Source organism: Cherax quadricarinatus, chromosome 5 (genome assembly GCF_038502225.1).
Source record: "Cherax quadricarinatus isolate ZL_2023a chromosome 5, ASM3850222v1, whole genome shotgun sequence".
Lineage (NCBI taxonomy): Eukaryota > Metazoa > Arthropoda > Malacostraca > Decapoda > Parastacidae > Cherax > Cherax quadricarinatus.
The window spans coordinates 26517932-26534535 of NC_091296.1; the positions used below are offsets into that span (position 1 = coordinate 26517932).

General features: G+C 41.0%; 1 protein-coding gene across 14 annotated transcripts in view; it reads left to right on the forward strand.

Annotated features, from left to right (window-relative positions):
* LOC128684792 (paired box protein Pax-5-like) overlaps nt 1-16604 on the forward strand; it is a 463405-nt gene that overhangs the window by 306745 nt on the left and 140056 nt on the right. For all 14 annotated transcript variants that reach the window (XM_070101246.1, XM_070101285.1, XM_070101288.1 and 11 more), the window contains one exon: nt 5684-5849. In XM_070101246.1, the coding sequence (XP_069957347.1) occupies nt 5684-5849 (166 nt within the window). The remainder of the gene's footprint in view (nt 1-5683; nt 5850-16604) is intronic.

The window sequence follows — 16604 nt, forward strand, 5'->3', positions numbered from 1 at the left end:
CATCCATTACCATATCCGCTACCACATCATCCACTACCACATCCACTACCACCTCACCCACTACCACATCATCCACTATCACCTCATCCGCTAACTACCACATCCACTAACTACCACAACATCAGCTAACTACCACATCATCTGCTAAATATCATCAGCTATCTACATCATCCGCTACCACATCTGCTAACTACCGCATCATCTGCTACCACATCCTCTAACTACCAAATCATCAGCTACCACATCATCTGCTAACTACAACATCAGCTAACTACAGCATCATCCGCTAACTACCACATCATCCGCTACCTACCACATCCTCAGCTGACTACCACATCATCCGCTAACTACCAGACATTTCACTTATTACTGTATCTCCCACACCAGGGGTTATCTACCGCTCCATCTGCTAACACCCACAACGCCTGTAACACTCATTTACACCTGCAACACCAACTAACACCTGTAACAACTGTAACATCCACAAACATCCTGCTCAGGCAGATATATGACAGACACTAACACCCTCTTACACCCGCTAATACCTACAAACGCTCGCTTACACCCGGTAACACCTACTGACACTTGCTAATACCTAACACTTGCTTACACCCTCTAATACCTACTAATACTCGCTTATATCCGTTAACACCTATTAACACTTGCTTACACCTACTAACACTCGCTTACACCGGCTAACACCTACTGACACACTCTTACACCCGCTAACACCTACAAGTACTAATACTAAGACCCGCCCCAGGCAGAAGTTATCACCAGCACCACTGAGGCGACAGATGACAGCCGCTGGTGGTGCTAATCCAATCAAACAATTGATAATAATGTGCCATCAGTGGCAGCCTCCCGGGGCTTATCTCACTGGCAGGAGCTGGCAAAACTGACAGATTACTGGGTCCCCCTCTCTCTCTCTCTCTCTCTCTCTCTCTCTCTCTCTCTCTCTCTCTCTCTCTCTCTCTCTCTCTCTCTCGAGATTTCAATTTCCCTCCCCCCTTTTTCTTCCTTTCTCCATCCCTCCTTTTCTTTCCTTCCCTCCCTCCCTCATCCCAATCGAACATTGCAATCATCACTGCGTTGATATATATATATATATATATATATATATATATATATATATATATATATATATGTGTGTGTGTGTGTGTGTACACACAGAGAAAGATTGCAGTCAGAAGGATTCGAAACTATGTTAGGGAGGTGACAAGGTTCCTCAGATAACGCTCTAGACCACTCGGTCACAGATGCTTCAGTAGTTAGGCAGCCTTGTTTACAAGTTATGTTTCTTCCCAGCCCGGGCACACCAGTCGGCCTCAAGCATGTTTTCAAGCTATTTCATTCTCCTTCTGTATATTCTGAGCCAACAGTGTGTTTGTGTGTGTGTGTGTGTGTGTGTGTGTGTGTGTGTGTGTGTGTGTGTGTGTGTGTATGTGTAGTCAGCAAGCGGTGCATGTGTGTGTGTGTTGCAGAAGTTGATGAGCCAAAGGGCTCATCAACGTCAGCAAGCACATCTGTGCTGGTGTTTACACATCAGTCCCTCATCTCCTGCTGTAAACAAAAGCGGAGATTTTCTCCCCTCTGATACACGAATCAACACCCACTTATGTCTCCTTATCTGATCTCCCCCCGACCACTTACTCGGCCCCAAATCCACTTATCTGATCCAACACAAACAGATGACACTCTAGAGAGCCCCTGACAGGTGCGGGAATGTGTCGAACATATGTTTTGAAAGGTTTATCTGCCAATCTCTTTGTAATCTCATGAGCAACATGAATGAGTATGCATAATTAACACCGTTACGCAGTGGGGAGATGGAAGGATTGGCTGGAAATGTGAGCGTGGTGATTCATGTCTCCAGAGTAATGAGGAATTAAGAACCACGAAATAAATAAGGCAGCTGGTGGTAGCCTGGCGGAGAGTTATTGGCAGTGACCGACCCAGCGATATCATAAGGTTATTTCTTCTGGTATTGAGTAGCGCGTAGGGAGTAAGGGAAACCCCGTGAGGTTCATCCAGTGTTCCCTGCTGGGGATGGGGGAGTAGGAGAGGGAGGCTACGTACCATGGAGGGTCTGAGTTGGGAATGGGTAAGAGGGAGGAAAGTGGGGAGGGGGTTGGTGGAGTACAAGAGCGCAGGAACCATAGGACACCTGGGCCGGACACAGAGGTGATTGACACCATTCACGTGTCCACCCATGCCATGTTTTAAACGTATTTATTTCCCGTGTTATTGTTGCTTGTGGATACGCTTGAAAATCCTCCATTAAATTTGGCATCAAATCGCAATGTTCCGAATCACAGTGAAATTTGGAATTACTATAACGTCATAGGTAAAACATGGAGGGAAGTGGGCAGGTTTCATTGTAAGAGCAGAGCCGCTTCTCTCGTGCAACAATACATCATTATACTTCCCACACTACCTCGACCCGTTCCACACCTCTCTTATAACCACCTCAGTCCAGCCTTCCACTTCCTTAGTCATCACCTGCTTGTAAGTTTTTATGTACAATATTAAGAACACTTTTGGCGTTCTTAGGGAGGCCAGGCAAGGAAAAGGTATGAAACCTAGAGAATAAGAGGTTCGACCAAGCAGTAGAAACTAGTCCCACGTCTAGTATGTCCTGCTACCCTTCCTACACTAGCATGGCTATCAAGTGGCATATCCGTCTCGCCCAGTGCACCACATAAAAGCCTCTGGGTCACGTCTGTATAAAGAATCATATGGCATGTAATGTGCTCTCCGCATGAGCCTCTGGGTTTGGGATAATGAGTAGAGAAAAAAGGAACAGTGACTTTATGAAGTCAACGCCACGCAACTTTTGATGTTACTCCTGTCAGTATTCTGGAGTGCTGGGACGATCTGGAAAAATGTAATCCTTTATTTATGATAACCAAGGAAGGATTTCAAGATATTTTCCCCCAGCAAACGAAAAGTTATTTTGAGGAAGTTTTGTATAGGGCAGATCCTAAAGCCATTGACTACAGTTACCAATATGGAAACGCACAGTAAATTCCGTCCTTGTTTCGTTGAAGTGGGAGGAGGGAGGAGGTGGGGTGGGACATCTCTGGCCTGGCCTGGGCTCTCAATACCCACCAAACGCAGCTGCCCTGAACACTCTATTCACCACGCTGTTTGGAAAACTACCGATTCATTCCATAGTGTTTCATCCGTTTATTTATATAATCGAGGTGACAATACCTTTGGTAGTCGAGCGGAAAATTCGGTTGCGGTATCGAAAGTTTCTGGACCCGTGTGACTAGCTCCCGAATGCTCACTTTAACGTGTATTATTAGAGACCGCCTTGTAATGCTCGTATAAATGACTCAATACAATACCCTATGGAGTCCGGTTGTGCCCGACAATGACGGATTTGAGATTGATACCCTGTTTATGAAGGAGGTCACTCCGGCCTATTGTGACCCCTCGCATTATTTTTTCTGTTACGTGGGCTGAGCCAAGCCACGTGCCCGGTGTAAACTTAACGTCTTCTCTGGAGAGTCTGAAGTGATTGCTTTAATGCTGTAGACCAAGAACTACGTGTTTGCTTTAGCTCTGTAGATGAGCCTCGTGTTTGCTCAAACATTGTAGAAGAGCCTTGTGTTTGCTCTAGCATTGTAGAAGAGCCTCATGTTTGCTTTAGCTCTGTATGGAAGGAGACTCCTGTTTGCTTTAGCGTGGTAGAGGAGCCTCGTGTTTCCTTCAGCAATGTAGAGAATGTAGAGCAGGAACCTCCTGTTTACTTTAGCGAAGGAGCCTGTGTGTAGTGGAAAGCTTACTTTACCGTCGATGTATAACGATGTACTAGATTCTCTCTCGCTATCCAACACATTCTCTAAAACACAACACTTCTATAGGAATACGAAACAGTACCGTGGCTGCAATAATTTATAACAAACAGACACGAGCGGGAGGTGATACTAGGCGATATGAGAGACCCTCCTGCGAAAGTGTCAACGTAGGTACTAGGACACAGGTGCAACTAATGTGATATTTTACTGTTGCCACAATAAAAATCTTACATTAGTTGCGTCTGTGAACTTTTAACTAACATTTTGTCGGTAATTTTACCATTATCACCAATTATCAAGCCAGTAGTGGCATGATGATCCTTGTTTAGTTTCACCTGTAATTTGTGGAATAATTATGAGGTGTTGAAATAAAAGGCACAATACCGTAACTGGAATACTACACGAATAACCCACAAATAGGAGACAGAAGCTTATGACAACGTTTCGGTCCGACTTGGACCATTTACAATGTTTTATTTAGCGAAGGAGCCTGTATGTGTAATGGAAAAGTAACTTTATCTTCCATGTATAATGATTGTACACGATGTGGCTTCTTTTTCTCTCTCTCTCTCTCTCTCTCTCTCTCTCTCTCTCTCTCTCTCTCTCTCTCTCTCTCTCTCTCTCTCTAGCTCACACACTGAGGTCCGTGGTTCGATCCCCGTTACTGGTGGGAACATTAAGAAGTGTTTCCTAAAGATACCTACTGTCCCTGTTCACCTAGCAGTAAATCGGTACCTGGGTGTTAGACGACAGGTGTGGGTCGCATCCTGGGAACAAAATTAACTTAATTTACCTGAAATGCTCTGAATAACCAAGGGCTTTCTATACAGTATGTCACTGATGTCAGCTATGGTCTGTATAAGTTGTATCATGTACTTGTAGAAATAAATGTTATTATTACTATTATTATTATTATGATATTAAAATAATAATATGGTCCAAGTCGGACCGATACGTCGCCATAATCTTTTTTTCTATGTGCGGGTTATTCAGATATGTTGAAATAATTGTTTATCGCTTAGGAATTGTACGATATTTTGATTGTACGATATTTTGATTGTACGATATTTTCTTCAGCAAGTTTGTTATTGTGGCTTCGATAGGGTTTATTATTATGAACAGACATATATAATTTCATAGTTGTGGAAGGAAATCCTATAAAATACCGACACGAGGGGGAAACAGATCCACAAATGCAGTATAATGAGGCGAAACGTGTCAGTAGAGGATCTCATTACACTGTATTTGTGTCTCCTGTTTTCTTTATACATTTGTTCTCGTTCATCATGCTAATATTAGTGTGAACAACAACAGTCAAGTTCCTCTTGAACACCGTGATTCTTCGGTGGCATTACTCTCTCAGGTAACACATCTTTCCAGACACTTTTTTTTTAGGGGGGATGAGGAGGGGTTAGTATATGAAGCAGTAAACTTGTGTGGGTCATTCAGCATAAGGAGTTGCGGGTTCCATTCTCCGTCTGCTTATCGACAGACGTGCTGCTTTACTTAATGCACTCGTGAATGTAACCGTAATCTTTTATGCCCAAATGCCTACTGTCTGTCGTGTGATTACTATACACACAGTTATAACCTTTAATAACTAAGTAGGCCAGACATTATCCACGTTTCTTCGTGTAAATGCAAGCTGCAGTTCCGTGTATTCTTCTCTACATTTTGGGATATTATCATCATCCACCTGTAGTTTATGAGTTAACTGGAGTTCATTCTTTCGTAAATTCCCATTCTCATCATCATTTAATGCTTATGACGACGATGCCGTTATATCGAATTCGAAAATAAAGCAATAACAAGTGTGGAAGGCCATAAGATGATGCCTTGGACACTACAGACTATAACCTACATGTTTCTGGCTGCAGGTCACGGCGGAGTGAACCAGCTGGGCGGTGTGTTCGTCAATGGGCGGCCACTTCCTGACATGGTTCGTCAGAGGATCGTAGAGTTGGCCCATAACGGCGTGCGACCCTGCGACATCTCCCGTCAGCTCCGTGTCTCCCACGGCTGCGTCTCCAAGATCCTCTCCAGGTATGTCCTCAATGCTTTTTTTGTTTGTAATTGTGGCAGTAGTAGTGGGTGTAGTAGTAGTAGTATTAGTAATAGTAATGGGTAGTAGTAATGACAACTGTAGTGACTGTATATTAATGCCAATAGCGTCAGACACTGAGGCAACAGTGAGCAAGAGATGTATAACTGAAGAGTTTTCTCTTGTAGTGGTAGTGATGTTTGAATAATTCTGTATTATGTAAAAAGGCAGGAGTTTGAGTTGCTAGCAGTGCGTGTGACGACCAGAGACTCGTCGGAGGCAAGCTGACGAGGTATTAGCAGTATCAGCAACAGCAGCAACAACAGCTGAGTAATCACGAACATCTTAGCTGCAATAACAAATATATTAGCAGCCGTTCAACAGCGGCTCCTGCCCTCACTTCCCGTCTTGCGTCTAACCACACATATTCTGAAGCAAAACGTCTTTGTACAGTGAATGGGAACACAAAGAATTACACCTTATTGTAGCACAACCATTCATGTCGTCAAAGGAAGTTCATCTTGAGGTCCGTCTGCATAGAATAGTGCCACGGATGGATTCTCCCTTTTATACCTCCTGATATATGCGCACATCCAAATAAATAATGCTTTCCGCAGAGTCGCAGGATATTCCCGGTAACACAAAAGCCAGTGGTAAAATCCACCGGAGCTTACAAATTTCTGCGTCTATGAGGGATGACAAGTTGACGTGGGTAGGAAGCCATGTTTCCCCCCCTGACCGCACTTCAAGGCTTGGCTTATCCGCGCGGGAAAGTAGTGCGCCTTTTTGGCCCCTTTAGGCATCCCACTGCCTCCATATTATAACCCTTATTATCAAGAGTACATAGATTATGTTCTTGCTTGTACTTGATGACACCAGCAGGCTGGATCTTGTGGCCCTCTGGGATAAGGGGGAAACTCGCATGCGCATTGTTGCGAAGGGAAGAAAGAACTAACCAGTCGATAATTCGTTTTATACTGTTTGTTAAATTCATGAAGCAGACCGTCTATGAATAAGCTTGTGACCGGTGATCTTGTTTTGATATCATTTCCGGGGTGGCGATGAGCTAGTATGATTCTTAGGTGAAATTGAAACTCAAAATATTTCCTGAACCATTCCAAATTTTTTAAAACAAATGTAAAACCCTCTCTCTCTCTCTCTCTCTCTCTCTCTCTCTCTCTCTATATATATATATATATATATATATATATATATATATATATATATATATATATATATATATATATATATATATATATATATGAGCACTGTCTCTACTGGCAGGATATTTAAATTCACATACGAACATATATATGTATATATACATATATATATGAAAAAACGCATTCAAAAACAATATTTTGATATATAAAACACATTACGCATTTCGAATGAACTTTTAAACCGGTGTTTTTGAAGCCTTTGTTATTTTTTATTGGTTCCATCATTCTCACATATCAACTAATTCGCCACACTGAAAAAGTCAGCCAGTCGTCACGCAGTGCGCCCCAGCACCCTCGCACCCGGTATTAGCTTAATCGAAAACACTCCATCAAAATATACCAGAACAGAATTCCATCTCTCTCTCTCCCTCGCTCCTCTCTCTCTGTTTCTCTCTCCCCCCCTCCCTCCTACTTTCTCTCCCTCCCTCTGTCTGTCTGTCTGTCTCTCTCTCTCTATCTATCTATCTATCTCACACTCATTGTGTGTGTGTGTTCAAGACTTAATTCTCGTGATTGCTAGTGGCATTATTGGAGACAGTTGCACTTCCATGTTTTACCCATTGAAACTTCTGAAGATGGGTACGCACATACACACACACACACACACATACACACACACACACATACACACACACATACACACACACATACACACACACACACATACACACACATACACACAAACACACACACAAGAGGTCCGTCAAGACCCCATTTCTCTTTCATTATTCCCTCCTCCATAGTGTGCATCCTCTCACATTCTGTACTTTCCCTTTCACATTCTGTACTCTCACATTCTGTACTCTCACATTCTATACTATCACAATCTGTACTCTCACATTCTGTACTCTCACATTCTGTACTCACATTCTATACTCTCACATTCTATACTCTCACATTCTGTACTCTCACATTCTATACTCTCACAATCTGTACTCTCACATTCTGTACTCTCACATTCTGTACTCACATTCTATACTCTCACAATCTGTACTCTCACATTCTGTACTCTCACATTCTGTACTCTCACATTCTATACTCTCACATTCTGTACTCTCACATTCTGTACTCTCACATTCTGTACTCTCACATTCTGTACTCTCACATTCTATACTCTCACATTCTGTACTCTCACATTCTGTACTCTCACATTCTGTACTCTCACATTCTATACTCTCACATTCTATACTCTCACATTCTGTACTCTCACATTCTATACTCTCACATTCTGTACTCTCACATTCTATACTCTCACATTCTGTACTCTCACATTCCATACTCTCACAATCTGCACTCTCCCTCTCACATTCTACACTCTCCCCTCTCACATTCTACACTCTCCCCTCTCACATTCTACACTCTCCCCTCTCACATTCTACACTCTCCCCTCTCACATTCTACACTCTCCCTCTCACATTCTACACTCTTCCTCTCACATTCTACACTCTCCCTCTCACATTCTGCACTCTTCCTCTCACATTCTACACTCTCCCTCTCACATTCTACACTCTCCCTCTCACATTCTACACTCTACCTCTCACATTCTACACTCTCCCTCTCACATTCTACACTCTCCCTCTCACATTCTACACTCTACCTCTCACATTCTACACTCTCCCTCTCACATTCTACACTCTACCTCTCACATTCTACACTCTCCCTCTCACATTCTACACTCTTCCTCTCACATTCTACACTCTTCCTCTCACATTCTACACTCCCCCTCTCACATTCTACACTCTTCCTCTCACATTCTACACTCTCCCTCTCACATTCTACACTCTCCCTCTCACATTCTACACTCTCCCTCTCACATTCTACACTCTCCCTCTCATATTCTACACTCTCCCTCTCACATTCTACACTCTTCCTCTCACATTCTACACTCTCCCTCTCACATTCTACACTCTCCCTCTCACATTCTACACTCTCCCTCTCACATTCTCTCCCTCTCACATTCTACACTCTCCCTCTCACATTCTACACTCTCCCTCTCACATTCTACACTCTCCCTCTCACATTCTACACTCTTCCTCTCACATTCTACACTCTCCCTCTCATATTCTACACTCTCCCTCTCACATTCTACACTCTTCCTCTCACATTCTACACTCTCCCTCTCACATTCTACACTCTTCCTCTCACATTCTACACTCTTCCTCTCACATTCTACACTCTCCCTCTCACATTCTACACTCTCCCTCTCACATTCTACACTCTCCCTCTCACATTCTACACTCTCCCTCTCACATTCTACACTCTCCCTCTCACATTCTACACTCTTCCTCTCACATTCTACACTCTCCCTCTCACATTCTACACTCTTCCTCTCACATTCTACACTCTCCCTCTCACATTCTACACTCTCCCTCTCACATTCTACACTCTCCCTCTCGCATTCTACACTCTCCCTTTCACATTCTACACTCTCCCTCTCACATTCTACACTCTCCCTCTCACATTCTACACTCTCCCTCTCACATTCCGCTTGGATGGGCAGATGCCGTCTAGGATAAAACAGGTGTACTTTAGGAACCTTGATTACCCAAGACATTTCGCCCACACAGTAGGCTCTGTCAAGACTAATTTGACACATTCCACTGTGTGCTCGAAACGTTATCGTTTTCAGCTGGTGGCTGATGCAGAGATACGTCAAGACACATTTCGCTCACAAGTGATCTTGCGTTACGCAACATTTCGGCTCATTGTCTTCATTTCTCATTTCATCTGGAATCTTCATTTCACACTGAACCTTCATTTCACCTCGTTTCATTTCACCTCGTATCATTCTACCTCGTTTCATTTCACTTCTTTTCGTTTCACCTCGTATCATTTCATCTCTTCATTTCACCTCGTATCATTTCACCTTGTTTCATTTCAATTCTTTTCATTCCACCTCGTGGTTTACACTAAATTTCCTTCTTCAAATTCTCTCTCTCTCTCTCTCTCTCTCTCTCTCTCTCTCTCTCTCTCTCTCTCTGGCCATCTCTGGCAAAATTCATACCTGCCTGTCCCTATTGCCTCCCTTCTGCTATTTAATTCCTTGAAATTTGCGTCTGGCTATGGTCTTGCTCGATACATTCTCCCTCTTGCATACTGGCCGCGTCTCTCTCCAGCACCACCATCATCACCGTTGCTGCCTACCTTTTGCACATAGCGAGGAACAACACACTCGCTCTCAGTACAGCATTACCATACAAAATGATTCTCACTCACGCCTTCTCCACTATTGTTCCACTGGTTCTCTCTCTCTCTCTCTCTCTCTCTCTCTCTCTCTCTCACTCTCTCAATTTATATATATATATATATATATATATATATATATATATATATATATATATATATATATATATATATATATATATATATATATATATATATATGCCGAATAAGCCGAACTGGCGAGTTTGGCCTATTCGGCAAGGGTTTTTCTGCCTAATAAGAGAATGAAAATTTTATTTTTTACAATAAATCTGCAGAAATGTATCTCAACATAAAGAAAAAGCATATCATTAATTTTAAATAATATATATGATATATATTATATATGATATATATTGACAGAGGTGTGCAGTTACCACAGTTCAACTATATTTCTAGATAGAGAGACAGATAGATTGATACTTAGACAGAAATACTGTAACCCTCGTGTGATCAGTTCTGGCTACATAGTGCCGTTACCGACTGTACTGTCTTATGCTTCCTAATTATTCAATGTTTTCTCTCTCTCTCTCTCTCTCTCTCTCTCTCTCTCTCTCTCTCTCTCTCTCTCTCTCTTTCATTCATCCCTGTCCTCTGGCTCCCCTCAGTGCCTCTTCTCTCTCCCCTCCGGCTGGGACCAGGCCAGCCAAAACACACCATAACCGCCGTAATCTTCTTGGTCGGGATTGCCACACGACCTCATAATGACACTCTAATGGAAAACACAGAAAAGAATAACCATAACAAAACTGGCCACTCTCGTCTCCCCCTCCCTCCCTCCCTCCCTCCCCCCTTCCCCTTTTTCCCCTCTTTCCCCCCTCACCCACTTCGGGCTGCGGTGATGCTCCCTTCTTTCCCCTCGGGTATGGGATTGATTCTCCGTTTGAATCCTCCGACTCTGGATGGATGGACCTTTCTCGTGAATGATTGTTGGAGATATGGGTTTCACCCCCTCCACCTCTCCTCCCATCCCCAATCCTCCCCTCGTCTCTTCGGAGGGAGAAAGGGAGCAGGGCACCGGGCTTTTGATTCAAGGAGCTGGAGCTTCCCCTCCCCTCTCCTCCCATTTCCCTGTCTCTAACCTCCGAAGTTTCCGCTTTAGGCGTCAGCGCTGTATGGCCCATACGGCTTTAGCGGGGTTTCCCTTCCCCCCATATGATACTGTGACTTTATTCAGCAACTTGATTATCCAAGTTGCTTGTTGATCTCTGTGACAAGTTTGTGTAGCTTAGACCGGACTGTAATGTCTTAAGTGATCATCATTACGCAACTATTACTACTGCCTTTGATACTACTACTGTTGTTACTACTGCTACTACTGCTTCTTCTATTGTTACTTATGCTGCTACCATTGTTGCTACTGCTGCTATTATTACTGTTACTACTACTTCAATTGTTGCTACTGCCACTATTGCTTTTGCTACAACTGCTTTTGCTATAACTATTAATATTGCTACTACAACTATTACTACCACTGCTGCTACTGCTCTTGTTACTACTAATACTACTGCAACAACCACTGCAGCTGCTGCTGCTAATACTAGTACAACTCCTATTGATACTACTACTACTACTACGACTACTACTATTAATAATAATAATATAATAATCATAATAATAATAATAATAATAATAATAATAATAATAATAATAATAATAATAATAATACAGTGGTTACACGACATTGTGTGCCATCATTAAACAGTCCAGTAATTACTAAAAGTACCCACTAAATTATTTTAGAAAAAACCTTACGTCGTTTAATTTTATGTTGGTAGTGGCCGGCCTGGCGCCTCTGTGTGTGTGTGTGTGTGTGTGTGTGTGTGTGTGTGTGTGTGTGTGTGTGTGTGTGTGTGTGTGTGTGTGTGTCCCCTCCGGTCCCCTTGGTATGTCGCTACTCCGAGGGGAATAATCCCGAGAATTAAAGTGAGCTCCCAGAGCTTCGTGTGTGTGTGTGTGTGTGTGTGTGTGTGTGTGTGTGTGTGTGTGTGTGTGTGTGTGTGTGTGTGTGTGTGTGTGTGTGTGTGTGTGTGTGTGTATGAGAGAGATAGGTGTCAGCGTGGTGTCTCAGCCTGGCCTCCACTGATGTCAGTGACGGACGTGCGTGCTCCTGGGAGCAGGAAGGAGCTGAAGACTCGACCGTATCTGTCAAGTGAGAATAAAGAGGAAGGAAAGGTAGAAGGCAGGAAGGAATACGAGAGGGAGTAAAGGAGGATGGTAAGAAGGAACAAAATAAGGAAGGAAAGAAAGAAGGGAAGGAAGAAGAGACTGAATGAAGGAAGGAAAGAAGGGGAAGTAGAAAGTGAGATGTATTAACATGAAAGAAAATAAAGTGATAACAAAAAGAGGTGAAGACAAAGACAAACGAGAAAAAAGTGAGAATCAACGTAAGGGGAGGAGGAAATAAAAGGAAAGGAGAGACTAGAGCTTAAGGAAAACGAAGCAAAAGGCAATGGAAAGGGAGACAAAAGAAAGCAGACGGTGAAAGTGCTGGAGATGGGAGGCTTAAATGGGAGAGTATTGACGTGGGTTTGAAGAACACTTGTGACTACCACCGCTCAAGTCTCACAGTCAACACTACGTGTTTACATAAGAATGTTACACTCATATGAATGTTCAAGTCTGACTTGTGTTAAGTCTCTTGTTCGTGTAACAGAGAGAGAGTATTACACCCCCTACAGGATTAGGTATATATATATATATATATATATATATATATATATATATATATATATATATATATATATATATATATATATATATTATATATATATTATATTAGCTCAAATAGAATGCAGTATCTATAACTTTCGCACCAACAAAGGTAAATATTTATACTTACGCACACTACGGGCAAGTATCCATAACTAGAGTCAGCTGGAGTGCAGAGATAGACCAGCTGCTGATAAGGAAAGATAGCTGGTTCTACACCACATCCCCGAGACTACTAAATTAATTAAGGCCAATCGTCACTTTTCGTCTAAAAAGTGATTTATTCCTCTAAGGAGACTAGCCATTTTTATAGTAATTTATCATTTAAAAAAATAGTATCCTATGGGTCACTTTTTGGTAGTTTAACACTTGAAAAAAGTGTCGTATCCAGTTAAGGGGAATGATCACTTTGTCTTATGTTTTCGTCTGATGAAAGTGGCTTATCCTCTTAAGGGAACTAGCAACCTTTTTCCTTTTTTTTCTTCATAAAACGAGGTCTAGTTTCAAGAAGACTGCCCACTTTTTTTTCCAAATTTCTCGTCTCATTAAAATGGGTTATCCTTTAAAGGGAAGCAATCCCCCTATTGTACTGGAGTTTATCGTCATTTTAAGGGGACTCATTACTTTATTTTAGCAGTTTATCGTTCGAGAAAGTGTCGTATCCCAAGGGTAATGGCCACTTTTTTTTTTAGTAATTTATCGCTTGACAAAAAAAGACGTGTTGTATCCCATTAAGAAGAATGGCCACTCCTTATGTTTACGTTTGATGAAAAGGGACGTATGAGGGTAAAACGCGACAACAAATCAGTCTGTCGTTCACAGTTTTATGGCACAATTATGCTGGTGTCGTGTGGCCGTGGCAGCAGCTAGCCAGCTAGATACTATGCCAGCTTCTGGCCAAATATCAACGCTAAGTAATAAGAGCATATGTGTGGCTGGCGCACCGTGTCGCAATTGACCAGTCAGCCTCAAAATTTTGTATATCTCAATTTGCATTCAGATTGAGTTTCCGTCGCGCCATCTGCTCTCTGCTTTAGGGTCATTCTCACTTGTTGATGTATTTGTTTCTCGTTGGCTGGTCACGTGACTAATCAGGTCGATGGTTGCGCGGAATTGATGATCATCACAAGCCGTGACGTCACCAAGTAACAAAATTGATGACCCGAGTTATATATATATATATATATATATATATATATATATATATATATATATATATATATATATATATATATATATATATATGTCGTGCCGAATAGGCAGAATTTGCCATCTTGGCTTAAATAGCAACGCTCATCTTGCCATATAGGACAAGCGAAAATTTGTGTATGCAATAATTTCGCCAAAATCATTCTGAACCTAACGAAAAAAATATATTTCACTGTGTTTGCTTAGTATTAAATTATTGTAAACAAATCTAAAATATATTTAGTTGGGTTAGGCTAAAATAAATTGTTCTTGTTATAATAAGGTTAGGTAAGTTTTCTAAGTTCCTTTTGGTGCAAAATTAAAAATTTTTATATTAATATTAATGAAAAATATATATCTTTAAACGTATAAGAGAATATATATATATATATATATATATATATATATATATATATATATATATATATATATATATATATATATATATATATATATATATATGTGTGTGTGTGTGTGAGTTGTGCCTAATAAGTAAAACTTGCTATTTTGGCTTATATAGCAACGCGCTTCTTGCCGAATAGGGCAAGCGAAAATTTCGCAATAATCATTCAGAACTTAACAAAAAATATATTTCATTGTTTGTTTATTATTAAATTATTGTCAACTAGTCTAAAATGTATTTAGTTGGATTAGGCTAAATTAAATTGTGTTTGTTATAATAAGGTTAGGTAAGTTTTCTAAGGTTCTTTTGGTACAAAACCATTAACTTTGATATTATCATAAATGAAATATAAATATATATATATACATATATATATATATATATATATATACATATATATATATATATATACATATATATATATATATATATATATATATATAAATATATATATATATATATATATACATATATATATATATATATATATATATAGGTTGGTAGACAGCAACCACCCAGGGAAGTACTACCGTCCTGCCAGATGACTGTGAAACAAAAACCTGTAACTGTTTTGCATGATGGTAGGATTGCTGGTTTCTTTTTCTGTCTCATAAACACGCTAAGATAACAGGGATATCTTGCTACTCCTACTTACACTTTGGTCACACTTCACAGACACGCACATGCATATATATATATACATACATCTAGGTTTTTCTCCTTTTTCTAAATAGCTCTTGTTCTTTTTTATTTCTTCTATTGTCCATGGGGAAGTGGAAAAGAATCTTTCCTCCGTAAGCCATGCGTGTCGTATGAGGCGACTAAAATGCCGGGAGCAATGGGCTAGTAACCCCTTCTCCTGTATACAATTACTAAAAAAGAGAAGAAGAAAAACTTTATAAAACTGGGTTGCTTAAATGTGCGTGGATGTAGTGCGGATGACAAGAAACAGATGATTGCTGATGTTATGAATGAAAAGAAGTTGGATGTCCTGGCCCTAAGCGAAACAAAGCTGAAGGGGGTAGGAGAGTTTCAGTGGGGGGAAATAAATGGGATTAAATCTGGAGTATCTGAGAGAGTTAGAGCAAAGGAAGGGGTAGCAGTAATGTTAAATGATCAGTTATGGAAGGAGAAAAGAGAATATGAATGTGTAAATTCAAGAATTATGTGGATTAAAGTAAAGGTTGGATGCGAGAAGTGGGTCATAATAAGCGTGTATGCACCTGGAGAAGAGAGGAATGCAGAGGAGAGAGAGAGATTTTGGGAGATGTTAAGTGAATGTATAGGAGCCTTTGAACCAAGTGAGAGAGTAATTGTGGTAGGGGACTTGAATGCTAAAGTAGGAGAAACTTTTAGAGAGGGTGTGGTAGGTAAGTTTGGGGTGCCAGGTGTAAATGATAATGGGAGCCCTTTGATTGAACTTTGTATAGAAAGGGGTTTAGTTATAGGTAATACATATTTTAAGAAAAAGAGGATAAATAAGTATACACGATATGATGTAGGGCGAAATGACAGTAGTTTGTTGGATTATGTATTGGTAGATAAAAGACTGTTGAGTAGACTTCAGGATGTACATGTTTATAGAGGGGCCACAGATATATCAGATCACTTTCTAGTTGTAGCTACACTGAGAGTAAAAGGTAGATGGGATACAAGGAGAATAGAAGCATCAGGGAAGAGAGAGGTGAAGGTTTATAAACTAAAAGAGGAGGCAGTTAGGGTAAGATATAAACAGCTATTGGAGGATAGATGGGCTAATGAGAGCATAGGCAATGGGGTCGAAGAGGTATGGGGTAGGTTTAAAAATGTAGTGTTAGAGTGTTCAGCAGAAGTTTGTGGTTACAGGAAAGTGGGTGCAGGAGGGAAGAGGAGCGATTGGTGGAATGATGATGTAAAGAGAGTAGTAAGGGAGAAAAAGTTAGCATATGAGAAGTTTTTACAAAGTAGAAGTGATGCAAGGAGGGAAGAGTATATGGAGAAAAAGAGAGAAGTTAAGAGAGTGGTGAAGCAATGTAAAAAGAGAGCAAATG